This window comes from Bos grunniens, chromosome 16 (assembly GCF_055505025.1).
Source record: "Bos grunniens cultivar Pamir isolate PY7600 chromosome 16, Bosgru_T2T1.0, whole genome shotgun sequence".
Taxonomy (NCBI): domain Eukaryota; kingdom Metazoa; phylum Chordata; class Mammalia; order Artiodactyla; family Bovidae; genus Bos; species Bos grunniens.
In genome coordinates, this window is record NC_141180.1 from 3366868 (window position 1) to 3383025 (window position 16158).

The window sequence follows — 16158 nt, forward strand, 5'->3', positions numbered from 1 at the left end:
ATGAGACCTATAAAGCTGTTACACAAACGTTAACTGCAAAAAGCCTATATTTTAATACATGCTTACATAGTTCATATATGAACATGTGACACAATACATTATATACAAGAAAAGGTAATAGTTGAATTTTATTGTGGTTGCTGTTACCAATTCATGGTAAAAAGTAGTCTAAATATTTGAGAAATTCAGAGTAAATGCATTTCAGTGAGACAAGAACAAACTTAACCATGAAAAGTATGCATGTGCAATATTATATACCTCCTATCAATGTCTTATTCCATAAAAATAGATATGTTAGGCTTCATATGTAAATATTTAGCACAAATACATTCTAATGACTCTACTTTTGTCCTAAGGATTGAACACACATTACATTTATTTAAAGATGTTTATTGAAGCTCAATTGTAGCAAACACATAGTTTTGGGTCAAAATTTCAAGCAATAAATTTCACATATTATACAGAGAATAATCTGTACTTCAAAATTATAAACACGACGTGCAGATAACAAGATAGGCTTTCTTGAAATTTTAAATTAGATTAAATAAGCCTGAAGTATTGGACTAAATGCTGACATATGGAATATAAGATTTCCAAATGTTAATTTAGTTAACTGTCCCGTAGTACAACCATCTATTTTTATGTCTATTTCTGGAAGTAAAATAGGAAATCATAAGATGTATTTCAGCAGGACAAGGAGGCCATCTTGAGGTCATTCTAGAAATGTACATGTCCTTCTTACTGGCAGCACATACACAATTTATGATTTTAAAAAAATACAACCTTTGAGCAAAGTTAATATTTCTAGTATAAAATACTGTCATTTTTCTTCAAAACCAAAATGGCAAAGTTTCTCAGAGCATTTAGATTTACTGGAAAGCATCCTCTAACTCTGTCTGTTTCTGCCTCTTTCTCTTTCACACACACACACACACACGCACAAAGACTACAAACAAGCTGCTTCTTGCTGGATGATAGAGATGGATAAAACTTAAAATAAGCGTAAGACTGTACAAAAATGCTCCAGCAAAACAGTCTTAAATATTTTTCTACAGGTGTAAAACAAAAGTTTCCTGCAAACCCCAGTCCACGCCCTTCATGAATCCACTGTGCATCTATTTTGCCTCTCTAGTTCTAGAAAAGTAGAGACAACTTTGAATCCGGGGTTTGGAGCTGCCCCGCGTCTGTATTTCCTATGCACTCTGAGTTAAAACGGGACTCGCGGGACCGTTGGCGGCGTGCTCCGGCCCCTCAGCACCTTCTGTGGGTTTGGCGCCTCCGGCCTCTTTGTCTCCTTCGGAAGTCTTCTCCAGGGCCTCCGGGGGGCTTGTGCAGTTAGCATCCGGCTTAGCTTTGTCCACCTCGTTATCAATCTCAACCTTATCTTCTGGATGCTTGCTTTTCTTTACTTGTCCATTCTGGGCAGGATAGGTGCTAGCAATGACGTCATACAGAAATTGGTATTGCTCCTAGCAAAGGGAAGAAGCCAGGGATTACACAAAAGAGGTTTATGTCCTTTTTTTCTTTTTTTTTGTTAACATCAAATGAAAATGAACAAGACTTAATCATTTACTTGTGGAGGACTCTGGGTAACAGAAAACTACTCCTGTGTGTTTTCATAAAAAGATTGTTTCAAATGACTCACTCTCCTTAGGGTTCTAAAGGACTGACCTTGTAGCCATGCCAAATCGGTGTTCGGTCCCCTCTCAGGCCATAAGGGGGTATCTCGTTCCTAAGCTTTTGCAAAGGAACCCATCTTGGATGCCCATTCTCTTGGTTCATGCCTACATATCACTTGGCATCTGATCCAGAGTCTGCAGGAAGCCAGTCTGAGCCCCTCAGGTTAAATTCAGTGCCCTCATTCGTGTTCTAGTGATCTCTCCATCATTTCACTCATGTGTTCAGTCAATCGTGTCCGACTCTTTGCGACCCCATGGACTGTAGCCCACCAGGCTCATCGGTCCACAGAACTTTCTAGGCAGGAATGGAGAAGAAATGGGTAGCCATGTCCTTCTCCAGGGGATCTTCCTGACCCAGGGATCAGACCCAGATCTCTTGCATCTCCTGCACTGCAGGCGGACTCCACCACCGCGCCACCTAATGATTTCTCTGGGCTTTCACTTATGGCATTGCTTAGTATGGGTCTGCCTTTTCCTCACACTGAACAGTGAGTATCTTAATGGCAAAAGCACACAGCAGGCACTCAGTACACTTTGAACATCAATATGTGCAAGGTCAAGGTCACACACAAGCAAGAGCTGCCAGGGTTTGAGTGAGTGGTTAAGTCTGCACTGTGATGAGTGACTGACTCCCAGACCATCATCTGTTGTCACTAGACTTCAGACACAACTTGGGTTGATTAGGACAAGGCTCATTCAACAGCCTCTCTGTACCCATGAAACAGAGCAGGAGCCTTGGTCCTTATCCCCCAACCCTGGTCCTCTGCTCGTCCTTGGTCTGTGGAAAAACCCTAGTCAAAGAAGAAGTTTAATCAGAGAAGAGAGAAACAAAAGAGAACAGTCAAAGGAGACGAAATAGCAACAGTTTAGTCATTAAGCGTAGTCAAGGACCTTCAGTTCCTCTTCAAGGGCTGTAGATCATACTCTGAGCCATATCCTTGAGCTGTCTTATAGACAGTGAAACCCCCACCAGGTGGAGAAGTTAACTACAGGATAACCGGATTGTAGCCATAACAGAAGCTGCCACAATTCTGAGAATTGGCCTCAGAGAAATGGAAGAAACCAACCATGGAACTGAAGACTAACTGCACTTAAAACAATCAAGACGATGCTGGTCAGACCACCGATGACCAATCTGAAGATGACCGTGAGAGCTGACTGTGCTGTCTGCACGTAGTCCCCACCCTTAGTCTACAAAAGCTGTTGCCTGCTGATTGTCAGTGCAGTGGGGGAGTCGGCTTTGGACAGGCGTCCACCTCCCCACTGCTCCAGGTGCCAGCATCCAAGATAAAGCACTTCCCTTCCTACCAGCCCAGCCTCTTTATCGCATCTGAGTGGCGAGCCGCCAGACCCCTTTTTCAGTTGCATCCACATCTCTCGGGAAACTGACTTTGCAGGCCCTTTGGACAAAAGGTGAGTCTATCCCACCCCTACACTGAGCTGGCCTTGTGGCCTGTTCAGGTAACAAAATGCAGAGGAAAACACATGCCAGTCCCAAGCCTGGGCCCCAGGGGTCTCACTCTGCAGGAACTCCGCTGCCTTTACGGGAACACGTCTGGACCAGAAGAGACACATGATCCACGCACCCCTGTTGCCACAGCTAAATGCCAGCCAACTGTCAGCCCAGGGGCACTCAAGGTCCCTTTGGACAAGCCAACTCCCAGTGGACACACCAGTGACAGGAGACACACGAGGGAGCCTGGTCCAGGCTGGCTGAGCCTAGTGTGAGCAGCAGGACTATTCAGCTGACCAAACAGATGACTGAACTATAATAAATGTCGTCTTTCTTCAGCCTCTAAATGCCGGGCGGTCTGTGGCGCAGCAGCACAGACTGATACAAGATTGGAAGTGGAGGGATGGGGGATTCATGAGCTTTAAGACAAGTGTTCTTCATGAACCACCACCACGCATCGCTGGCAAACTCCCGTTAGGTCTCTTATTTATACCGATAACAATCCAAAGTGAACCATCATGTAAAATGCGATTTTAAAAGAGAAGACTAGAAAAGTAAACAGAAGAGAAGTAACAGAAAGCAGAGGATGAGAGGAGGGGGAGGGGGCGGAAAGAGAGAGAAGAAGTGAAAAGGGGAAAAGACGTTAAAAGCCCTGATGCGGCACACTTACGAAGGTGGGGACCATTCCTGGCCGAGCTCTGCGGAGCGACTTCACAGCTTGAAACACATCTATCACTTCTTCTGTGTCAGCACTTTCTAAGAGGTTGAACAACGCGCAAAATATTCCTGTTTGCTGAGATCCATCTCTATAAAAGAAAGAAAAGATTAAAAAGAATTCTACAGTTTATGGAGAAAGTGATATTGGGATAAAAATCAAAAGACAGAGAGAAGAATACATTCTTTGCTTCAGATTTACTGTAATTACTTTATTCCCGTCTCTTAAGAGCAGAACGTTTCTGCTAAATGCACGTTGTATGCAAACTTTCTCAACCTGGGAATATAACAGTCCTTTAGTTTAAAAACTTACACTTTAAAAATATACTTTCTCCTGTTTAGTACTTTACTAATTACCATGCACTTTAATTTATATATGAAGTTGTTAAGACGCATATCATAAAGCCAATTTGACTGAAATTTAGGGACGATAAAGGCATGGCTAGAAACTGATGAATCCGGAAACACTGGACATGATGCCCTGTAAACTACTAAACCACGTACTTTGTCTCCTCTTGCTGCCCCTCTAGTGTTTGTTTTTTTTTTTCCTCACAAACGTTAACAATTCTGCACCAATAGAAAAAGGATACTAGTGAAGTTACTCACTAAGGAGAGGGCAGCCAAATCACTTATCAAACTGTGAGAGGCATGCTGCATTATAATAAAAATTCTATTTAGAGAATATTATTGGAAGGTTTTTGATGTACATAACCAAGGAATGTACAGTAGGTATTCATCTGTCCCCTAAGACACACGTACAGTTTTAAATACTACACTTTCCTTCTTTAGTTTTCTTTCCATGTAAATTTTACCTTTGAAAACTCAAATAAATGCCAAAAAGTAGTATTTGTTTAAGGGCTTGGTTGTAGTGTATGCAATTTTAATAATAATAATGAGGCTTTCTCAAAAAGCCTCATTTCTTTTAAGCACTTCCCTAGTTTTACATTTCTCATCTTACTTTACTATTTTAATTTCTAATTTAGTGTAACATTTTATGTAAATAGTTTATATCATGCATACTTCTTTCAAACCTCTTATTTAAGGTGGAGACCTATCACAGATGAAACTTAAGGGTCTGCATAACATAAATTAAATAAAATCAAGTATTATTACGTATATTATTAAAATCTTTGCCTTTGGGGCTCTGTTTAGGGAGTGAAGTGATGGGTTTCAAATCAAAGTTGCTAAGCATAAGATTTTGGTTAATAAATATGTGTATTGGAGGCAAAACATTCAATCCTCTGGATTCTACTGACAACTAATAGAGTGGCTGAATGCACTTGTAAAGGCAGAAATAAAATGTAACATCTATCCATCCATCTGTCCAGACATGCTTCCATTCATTCATTCATTCATTCAGGACACGTGACATTCTGGGTTCAGCATTAGCACTGACTCAGGGATTACATACCCCTGATATTAAGGGACTCATAACCTAATATCCCTGCACTAAAATATAGTTATTTCTACTGCATTTCCACAATAGTTGCGCTGCTGGAACACGCAGGAGAGACGTGTTCCACTGCAGTCATGCATTTTTATCTATTAGGAGAAATCGCCTTTAACAGGAGGTGTGAGCCAAGAGGTCAAGCAGGACACTGCGTTTTAGAACATATCCCGTGAAACCCCACCGACCTGCAGTGGATGAGAAGAGGCACATTCCTGTGATATTTATTCCCTTCGGCAGAATTCTTCTTGGGAAGTTTTTGTTTGAGATTCTGGATCATCAAGACCAGTTCTTTGGGTTCTGCGGGCAGCTCTTCCCCATTCCAGTTATTAAATTGGTACTGGTACACCGTTCGGGGATCTTTCCTCTAAAACCAGGGGAAGGAACATGAATTCAAGGGAGAAACTCAGCCCATTTGATAAGTTGATTGTTGCTTTTCCCTCCCAGTTACTTTCATTTAAATCATTAAAAAAGTTCATCCTGAAAACATATAGAGAATTGCTTCACTGTCACAGAGCAATGCATCTTAATTTTTCAACCAGATCAATTACACCAAAGACGCATACTCCTGAAATTGAGTGTGTACCTTGGAGTGTCTCAGTTCAAACGCACGGACGGTATACGCTGAAGATTTGTTGGTGTCCTTCATGTGAACTTCCACATCTCCGTAGGCTTGCTTTCCTTCCTCCCAGTACTGAGCACAGGCTTCCTAGATGAGAAAGAACGTGGTTCAGCATTAGCTGCCCAAGGGTTCTGTTCGCCTGTCAACGCGCTCAGAGAACCACCGCTCTCATCTCGACTTTGACTCTGTCCTCTTTCTCTCTCTTCTTCACTCTGCTCTGTTAAATGTGAAATGACTAACTGTGTTGTCAAACTGAGTCCTCTTCATAAAAATCTAAAACCTATTGGAAGTATTCTGGACATCCATCCAACGGATACATGGTGCTGCCTCATGCAAGGAACCCAGGGAGAGCCAAGATGCCCAGCACACCATGGGCACAGCTCTGCCACGCCAGGCTAGGTCTCAGCTTTGATTTTCCCACCTTTCCATGCCTCACCACCACCTTTTCAAAAAGGATGGACTGGGCTGATGTCATCACCCCTCCAAGAACTTAGGTCTCCCTCCAGGGGTCTGGGGGAAAGAGACCGCACCTTTAGAAGCTTCATCTCTATCTTGTCTGTGTCAGCTGGCTATCTGAGGAAACGGTCAAACTGACGAACACATGGATCACAGAAGTACTTGCTCCTTCCCTCAAATGATTTCCACTAACTACAGATCCACAGTTGCTGACCACATTAGGCATTCCTGTCTGAAGTCCTGTTCCATTCCCTGGCTTCCCCAGTTTAGGTGAAGGAAAAGATTACTAGAATCCCAGGCCTTAAAAAAAAAAAAAGAAAAAAAAAACCCATAAAATAGCTAGTGGGGAGCTGCTGTATAGCACAGGGAGCTCAGCTTGGTGCCCTGTGATGACCGACACGGTGGACAGCAGGTGGGCATGGAGGCTCAGGAAGAGGATATGTGTGTCCTTACAGCTGATGCACGTCACAGAGCAGAAACAAATGCAACATTGTAAAGCAATTCTCCTCCAGCTAAAGTTTTTGAAAAGAAACAAATGGAAAATGAAAAAAAAACCATAAAAATAAAGGGAAAAAAACCCCTATTTTCTATGCATGAGGGTAGGGGAAAAGGGAAAAGAGAGAGAGAAAAAGAATACATATAGGATAACTTCATACTGGTGAGAACATTCATTAAATAAGCTTTAACATATGTCAGATACAGTGTTAGGTGGTAAAGACTAAGATGTACTGCCAGGAAAATCTTGATAACTTGTGGTATTAAGAAAAGGCTCACATATATGTAACAGGCATTAGGCAGAAGATCAAATTAGGTCCGAGGTTCACCTCCAACCATAGAATTTTATGACAGTAACTCTTACATGGATATAAAGAAGACGGGATTTAGATATGGTTTTCAGGAGTTTTGTCTCTCTAGAAGAATAGGATCAAAATAGGAAGAGACGGCACATCTAGATGCGTGGGATGTCAGAAAATTAAAGCTCACTGTGGAGAGCACAGGCACTGTGTTAAGAGTCCATCAGTAACTCTACTTGTCCAGAGTGGAAAGTGTAGAAAATGTAAAAGCTGAGGATATGGCAAGATACATTGGGCCTGATTACTGATGGTCTTAAATGTCAGAACAAAGAGGTGGGTTTCTATCCTGCAAAAAAAAGAATAAAGATGTGGCTGTTGTGTGCGTGTGTGGTAAAAGTCACATAATATAAAACGTGGTATCTTAACCATATCTAACTGCACAGTTCAACTTGTTGGGCAGCTCTCCCCATCCTCCATCTCCCCAACTTTTCACTTTCCTAAACTGAAACTCTGTCCCCATTGAACACTAAGTCTCCACTCCCCTCCCCACCTCCTACACCCAGCCCAGCCCCTGGCACCAACTAGCTTGCTTTCTGACTCTAGGATGTGACTATCTGAGGTGCCTTGTACAAGCAACATCAAGCAGTGTCTGTCTGTACCTACCGCATCCTTCCCTGGTGACTCTGACAGTAAAGAATCCGCCTGCAATGCGGGAGACCCGGGTTTGATCCCTGGGTCGAGAAGATCCCCTGGAGAAGGGAATGGCCACCCACTCCAGTATTCTTGCCTGGGAGATCAATGGACAGGAGACTAGCGGGCCAAAGTCCACGGGGTTGCAAAGAGTCGGACACTCTCACTGCATACTGGAATGCATGTTTAAGTTTGACCCAATGCACGTCCTGCACAAACTGCACCTTCTTTTTCCCCCTGTGCTATACAGCAGGGTCTCAGCGCCCCCCGCTCACACGGCCCGCTGTGTTTAGCAGAGGGAGGCTGGGGGTTGCTGTGCATTATTAGACAATCGATCTGTGAACAGTGGGCAGAGCTGGCGGGGGCTGCGGGAGGCAAACAGGAGGAATGGTCAGAACCCAGGTGAAAACTCTGGAGGCCAGCGCTTGGATGGAAAATGGGGAGAATGAACAAATGGAACCGTGTGACGGTGGATCAAAGGGACTGCGATACACAGATCCATCCAGTACGTGATCCAGGAAGGGAGGATCGGATTTTATGACAGAAACACCTGAAAGAAGAGATTCTCAAATGCACATACCTTGTCTCCACTCTTCAGTTCCGTCAGCATAACGATCACCCTGACTTTTCTTTGGAAGACCATCTGCCAGAAGTCACCAATGGTCTCCTTCAGCGGTCCCTGAGCCGCAATCATCACTTCAGGTTTCCAGTAACTCTTTCAACAAAGAAAAAATTGAGACCCGGTTACTGCTGCTGGTGACGGAATAGTGGATTCTTAAAACAACCATCTGGAGAGACGGTCACTTAATTTGATGTTAGTGCTGTTACATAAAAATACTAAGACTCTTAGGACCCATTCTGTGATGAACCATAATGGAAAAGAACATAGTAAAGAAAGTGTGTGTATATATATATGTGTGTATGTGTACTTGAGTCACTTTGCTGTACAGCAGAAAGTAACACAACATTGTAAAGCAACTATACTTCAGGTTTTTAAAACAGTGGCAAACAGATTCTTAGGTCCAAAAAACAATGTGATGTCTCTATAGAAGATATTAGTTAATGATAATACTTGGCTACTAATGTAAAATCAAGTTTAGAAGATATTATTTTAGAAAACTAACAAATTTTTCCCTCCAAAAATACCATTTTTTCCTTTGAAAAGCTTAATGTGATTATTTTCTAAAAAAGCATAAGCATTTCAAAATTGTCTTCATCATGTCTCTAATTTATGTTTATATATTCTTCTGCTAGGAACCCCTGGTAGCTCAGCTGGTAAAGAATCTGCTGGCCTGCAGTGCAGGAGACTCCAAATCGATTCCTGGGTTGGGAAGATCCCCCGGAGAAGGGATAGGTTACCCACTCCAGGATTCTTGAGCTTCCTGGTAGCTCAGAATTAGCCTACAATGCAGGAAACCTACGTTCAATCTCTGGGTCAGGGAAGATCCCCTGGAGGAGGGCACAGCAACCCACTCCAGTGTTCTTGCCTGGGGAATCCCCATGGACAGAGGAACCTGGCGGGCTACAATCCATGGGGTTGCAAAGAGACAGACACAACTGAGCAACTTAGGTCAGACAGCATTCTTCCGCTATCTTATAACTAATATTCTATGAATATGTATTTTAAGAAAATTGGGGAAAAAAATAAACTCAGTGAATATGCAAGTATTTACTGAATTACGTAAAGTTCCTTGCTTGAATTCTCAGTATACTAAAAAAAAAAAAATGGTATGTGACACAGACTCACTTAAATATTCAGAAAATCTGAATGAAAAGTTTTTAACTATACAAATAAGCAAACTTGGATCTGCTTGCAATATGGGTATCTGAGTATATGTAAACATTTTCAAGCATTTGTTTTTGCTGAATTTCATTATTTTTAAAATTATATTATAGTCATATTTGCCATAAATTGTAACTAATAGTATTGTTTTGTATCAACAATTAATGTCTAAGTATTGTAATAAGTTAAGATATAGTATTAAAAATGGAAACTTTCACATCACTGAATACATAGATATGGTCAAGCTCATCCTTCTTTTATAAAATCACTTCGTGCATGGCCATAAGAACATATGCATATTTTTTAGAGGTGGACCTCGGGTTTGGGAATGGTGAGGACTTACCATGACAAAGGAGGCATTGATGTATCTGCTTATCTCCTCCAAGTCGCTGTCATCATCAGAGGACTCATCTGAGTCTTGCTCACTCTCCTTGCTCGTTTCCAGCTCATGTTTCAGTGCCACTCTGTTAAAGTCATCTGTGCAAAATAAAAATAAAATTTAAATTTGATTTAAAAAATAAATAAATCTTTGCTTGACTGTCACGTGGAAACTAGAAAGTCATTTAGAAGTGACAGATTGCATTAGGTATACTTATTGATCTACATGGAATGAGATGCTGTTCCATTCTCATTGATTAACAAATTATTTTTTTAAACTCTAATAGAAAAGCAATCGATCCCAAGAAAGTTCCAGGAAAAAACATAGGACATAACTCTATGTCATAATGTTCCATATGATTATTCAATATTTGATACATCTACTTTAGTTTTCCATGAAATAGCATCAATCTGATGGATAAAAGTTTTAAAAATACATCTGTAAGTTAATAAAATACATACCTTAGGTAAAACCTAATTTTTCAATTATATCTTATTAACAGTAAATTAGCAATCTTAATTAAATGAGTATCTCAAACAAATAATTATTTTATCGAGGAAAGTATTTAGTCCGTAATTTCTAGCTGTTACTCAATTTCTTAAATTTAGAAAAACCTCATCAAAGGATCCGATTAGTTATATCACCATCAATTCCATATTTTAAACTACATTCATAAGGACCACTTCAGAAATTAACTAGGTCAACCCTGCATTGATCCAATTTATAAGGTCGTCTATCTTGGGCTATATTTTCTCCGTGTTAGTTTTAGTGTATGAATATTTATTTAGCAACTGAATAAAATTATAGTTGTATAGGTACGGTGCTATCAATATACTTAAATAGCAAAAGATGCATGTTTTGTCCTATTAAACGTGATGATCAAGAGTTTATAGTATATTTCCTGCCTACTTTTAACCTCCCTGAGGTAAGGATAGGATAAACAGAAAACATAAAGGGAACAAAAAGATGTAATTTTGCTACTTGGCAACTACCCTGGAGTAAATAACTGCAATAAACCAAAGATGAGAGAAAACCTGTAAAGAGAACCTGGCCTTTCCCCAGCTTAAAAGGTTACGTCTTTCTGAAAACTCATTTCTGAACTAATTGATAAAAAGAAAACACTGAATACCGTCCGTCCTCCAAATTCCATTGTGAATGTCTGGGGTTCAATTTGTTGTATTCGCTACAACTAAAATTTAAATAACCTATAACTATTCTCTGCTGTCAAGCAAATGTTGAAAAGCTGCTTCCCAAAGGCTTGTGTCTATGTCTCACATTAAACAAATTCAAAGAACTTCACTATGATACAAAAGATTAAAATAAACTGCATACATGGAATGATTTTAGAATTCCTGTTTTTACTCTTATTTTCTTCTTGGTTCCCAATATGCTGTGTCCTCCAGCTCCTATAAGAAGGAAGTCTCTGAAAGAAAGAAATACAAAGGAAACACCTTTTAAAATGTAATGACTGGTTTAGTTTATTACTGCAGCATAAAATGTTCTCTAAAGAAAAGAATTTCATTAAGTTTTGTGAAATTTGCATACATTCCTGAAGGTCCCAATTTTTAAGTTTGTCCCTGATCTTTTTTTTTTTAAACTATTCAGGTCTTAAGTACTTTGACGTGGTGAATTTGAACATATACAATTATATAACAGAATATGTTTCCCAGTGAAGAGGTGCTAGATAGTAAAAAAAGTATGGTTTGATCTTTTATAAGTTAAAAGCACTGTACAGATATTGGCCATTCTCCATATGGCAAAAACAATGTTAAATTATTTTAAATGACCCAAAGTCAATTCTCCTCCAGGATAAAGCGTGCACAGATGACTCGGCTCATGCTTTGCATAATCAACATTTCATTTCTTTAAGCACTCCAGATTCTTCCCCTCTCCCTCCTGGTAGCTAATCAGTTGGCAAAAACTATCATATGTCCGGGTGAAGCTCTCAAATCCTTCTGCGTTTCTCTCCTCCTGCTCAGGACAATCACTTTCATTTCTTACTTGAAAACATCAACAGTCTCTTTGCTGGCCTCTTTACCTTCAATCTCACTTGCTCTAATCCTAGAACACAACACGGCACGTTCCTCTCAGGTTTCTGGCAGCTTCCTGTCCTTGTCCGGAAGGACCCAACATCTATCTGCACCGCTCAGGAAGCCTCTCGGGAGGCGGCCCCAACCGTCTCTGCAGCCTCACCTCCTGCAGGGCCCTCTGCACTGCAGCCAAACCAACTCCTCCACCTGCGGATGGGGCCACGCTGTCCTTTAATTCTCGGGAGACTCACAGGTGTGTTTTCTGCCTGGACTACCCATGTCCTTTCTGTCACTCTGCTAACTTCTACTTGCCCTTTAGATAGCTGTTCAAAGGTCAGTTTCCATCGGAAGATCGCCCTGCCTGCAGCCTTTTCTTCCTAATAAATAACTTAAACAAGTATCTTTCAAGTGGATAAACAGCCTAAACTGAGGGAGCTCAACATGCACAGTTGAGTACCATTATACACACAGTTACACACACTCAGTTATACAGTTATACACACTCAGTGGAAAAGCCCCTGATGCTGGGAAAGACTGAGGGCAGGAGATGAGTACCATTATACACACAGTTATACACACTCAGTGGAAAAGACCCTGATGCTGGGAAAGACTGAGGGCAGGAGATGAGTACCATCATACACACAGATAAACACGCTCATTGGAAAAGATCCTGATGCTGGGAAAGATTGAAGGCAGGAGGAGAAGGGGACGACAGAGGATGAGATGGTTGGATGGCATCACCGACTAATGGACATGAGTTTGGACAAGCTATGAGAGTTGGTAAAGGTCAGAGAAGCCTGGTGTGCTGCAGTCCACAGAGGTACAAAGAGCTGGACATGACTGAGAGACTGGACAACATCGATACAGATACATGTGTGCACGCGCATATACACATGTATAAATATTATGAACACGTTTAGAAAAACTATGGTGTCTTCTTTCAAAGTCAATATAGCACTTTGTTCCAAACCACACTCATGTCTTCACCTCCTATAATTTTCCTCCAGTCTTCAGCCATCCACAGTCTCCTCTCCACTTTTGTAGGTAGGTTTCATTCCAAAGATTGCATCACTTTAGAAGTTAAGATTTCCACCATACCTGCTATGGAAAGTTGCCTCCATCGTTCCTAGCCATTTATTCTAGCACCTCCAATTCAGTAATCTGCAATCCTATCAAAACCTTTAACATACTGCTTTTATGACTTTCTCATTGTACCGCATGTCTTCCTGTGGCTCATACGCTCTTTATTGACCACCCTAAATTATTCACCTGCAAGCACCCTCAGCCCCTTCACCTCCCAACTTTCGATTGGTCACTTTTAAATATCCTAGATGTGGTTAACCCAAGTGCACACAGCCTCTAACCTCAACGTTACTGCAGGAAACAAAAACAAAAAACCAACTGGCTGACTCTCTTGGAAAATCCATGACCATAAATTTCTAAAGATCCAACAGTAATTTCTGGCCACCCCACCCCCTTCACCTGGGAGACTGCTTTCCTTCTGTGATAGAACTATTTCAAATCATTTTCTCTTTCTTGAGCATGAACTCTTCTTTGCCACTCACTTCTGCCCCACCCCCAAACTCTCAACCAAGGATCTGACTTCATAGGCTCTTAAGAAAGACGAGGCAATTAGACAGGAACTGCCTCAATGTCCCATCACTAATCCACCAGCCAGCCTCCATCTCTACCCTCATTTTCTGTCTCCCTTTCTGCTTAGCTGGAATAATTTCACCGTTTCTATCAGAGCTGTGGTTACCACCTGTGTGGATCACACTCACTAGCCACTTCCACATACAAATCACTTTGACTCTTGTGCTTAGAAGCACAGGCTCAATCATATTTGCTCAAAGAATCTACCCTTTCTTTTAGTGACTTTACATATGAATTTTTATTTCAAACAGTGTCTGTGTATATGGAGTATAGCAGAGTTGGTCAATTAAATGCAGTGGAAAGAGCAAGAATAAGAAAACACCCCTTATTGAAGACCAAGCTGGTAGTCTGCTGGTTTTTCCATCGTAGTACAGTCTTCAGGTTGGATCATGTTACTTGGTGACTATCCCAAGTCCTACCCCAGTCCCACTCTGATCCAAAACATTAAATGACTCTGCATCTGATTAAAAGCACGTTCCTGGTCTTGTTGTGATAACATCTGAATTGACCAGTTTGGTAGTTCACACAAAGATTCGATAAACTGAAAATTACAAGTGAAAGAGAAAGGTAACAAAACCTTTGTGACGGCTGAACAACCTGGAGACAGCTACACCGACTCTCTGAAATCACAGTGAGCCACATCCCAGGGTAGTTTTAGAGTAATTGCCTAATAAATAGGTTAGGACACACGTATTTATCCTTCAGTTTCTGTCTACCGGCTCCAGCCAGTTCCCGTTCCTAAGTCGTCATAAACTCCTATAATTATTTCCTTTACAAACCAAAACCAGATGCAGTTGTTAAAAGTGAGATGTTACGCTGCCTTTGGCGGGCCAATTTTGTGGCTCTATACTATTATTTTGACACTTTATTTTACACCAGGTTAACGAGGAATGGTTAACATGTTGGCCACAGAGTCAGATTTCTAGATTTAAACAAGTTTCCTACATAATAGTTTTATGCTTTCAGGCATTTCTCTTAAACTCTCCGTGTCTTAGTTCCCTCATCGGTGCTCCATTTTATGGCAAAGCCCAAATACAAGAGCTAGCCCATGTGCACAGGACAGCCTGGGAAGCAGACAGAGGCTCAGGTGGCTGCTGTTACCTGGAACTCAGCCTCCAGTGGGGAGGGCTCACTGGGCGGGTCTCTTTTCTTCATGTTAGACAGGTACGGGTGTAGCTCAGACAGGCTCACTTCTGTCTCCCCAAACTGATTGTACTCCACCAAGGCCTGGTGAATCAAGATGTACTGTGCCTGCCATTTCAAGGAAGGACAGAGACAGTTAATTTATCATTTACAGTCCTATGAATCACATTTAAATAAAGTACACATCCCCCACATTTGGTTCATCTGGAGACAACGTATGGAGGAGAACGCTGGTATCTGCCACATTTAAATAATCTGGAAGTTGGCACTCATACTTCTCTGGGAAATGAGTAAACTCCATCTCGGATTATTTTGCCAGGAAAAATAAAATAGCTTCACAAATAGATTAGGCATCTTATAGCTTCTATTTTATTCCTAGCAGTTAAAAAACACTATCTGTTACTTCCTCCCGGGACTAATGTTGAGTTAGTAAGTTAAATTACTAAGATATAAAACTATAAAGTTCCACACTGTATCTGAGAGGGTAAAAAAGCAAGTTGATGTTCCATAGAACACATTTTTAAAAAGTTTTCTAGCACTTTTTAAAATAGAGATTATACAAAAAAATCTGCCTGATTTGTGGGAGACCCAGGTTCAATCCCTAGGTTGGGTAGATCCTGCAGAGAAGGGAATGGCTACCCACTCTAGTATTCTTGGGGCTTCCCTGGTGGCTTAGACGGTAAAGAATCTGTCTGCAATGCAGGAGACCCAGGTTCAATCACTGAGTTAGGAAGATCCCCTGGAGAAAGGAATGGCAACCCACTCCAGTATTCTTGCCCAGAGAATCCCATGGACAGCGGAGCCTGACAGGCTACAGTCCATGGGGTCACAAAAAGCTGGACACGACTGAGCAACTAACACACATACGAGAAAGCATAAAATACCAAACCCAGATTTAACTATTCTTAAACTTTTATCATATTTGAATTTACTGTTTTTAAACAAATGACATATTTCAAGATTCTTTAACACCACCTCTAGTTTGACTGTATCCTTCCATTCTATGTTATTTTTCCACAGGAAATAGTTCCTTTTTTTTCTGGTGGACGATCCATGTTAAGACCCCTACGATAACACGTATGTATTTATAAACACTGTATTCCTGTGTCCTTTCTTAACAGCTGCACACATTGTGCTGTACATGTTTCATCTGGAGACTGTATCTGCTTACTGCTCTCACCTGACCACCTGCCCACACTGAGAGCTACAGACCGGTTAACCTGCCAACTGCAGTGGAACACGGTGCCCAGAGTCCACCCGCCCACGTTCTGCTGGCCTATTCCCATGCTGCTACGCATTCAAAGGTTTCCATTTT

At 41.2% G+C, this 16158-nt stretch overlaps 1 protein-coding gene across 11 annotated transcripts in view; it reads right to left on the reverse strand.

Moving 5' to 3' along the window:
• Nucleotides 1–374: 374 nt before the first annotated feature.
• PTPRC (protein tyrosine phosphatase receptor type C) overlaps nt 375–16158 on the reverse strand; it is a 129147-nt gene continuing 113363 nt past the window's right edge. For all 11 annotated transcript variants that reach the window (XM_086342185.1, XM_086342188.1, XM_086342183.1 and 8 more), the window contains 8 exons: nt 14802–14951; nt 11350–11440; nt 9982–10115; nt 8436–8570; nt 5880–6002; nt 5482–5660; nt 3803–3938; nt 375–1469 (listed from right to left, as the gene is read on the reverse strand). In XM_086342185.1, the coding sequence (XP_086198311.1) occupies nt 1194–1469; nt 3803–3938; nt 5482–5660; nt 5880–6002; nt 8436–8570; nt 9982–10115; nt 11350–11440; nt 14802–14951 (1224 nt within the window). In that variant the 3' untranslated portion in view covers nt 375–1193. The remainder of the gene's footprint in view (nt 1470–3802; nt 3939–5481; nt 5661–5879; nt 6003–8435; nt 8571–9981; nt 10116–11349; nt 11441–14801; nt 14952–16158) is intronic.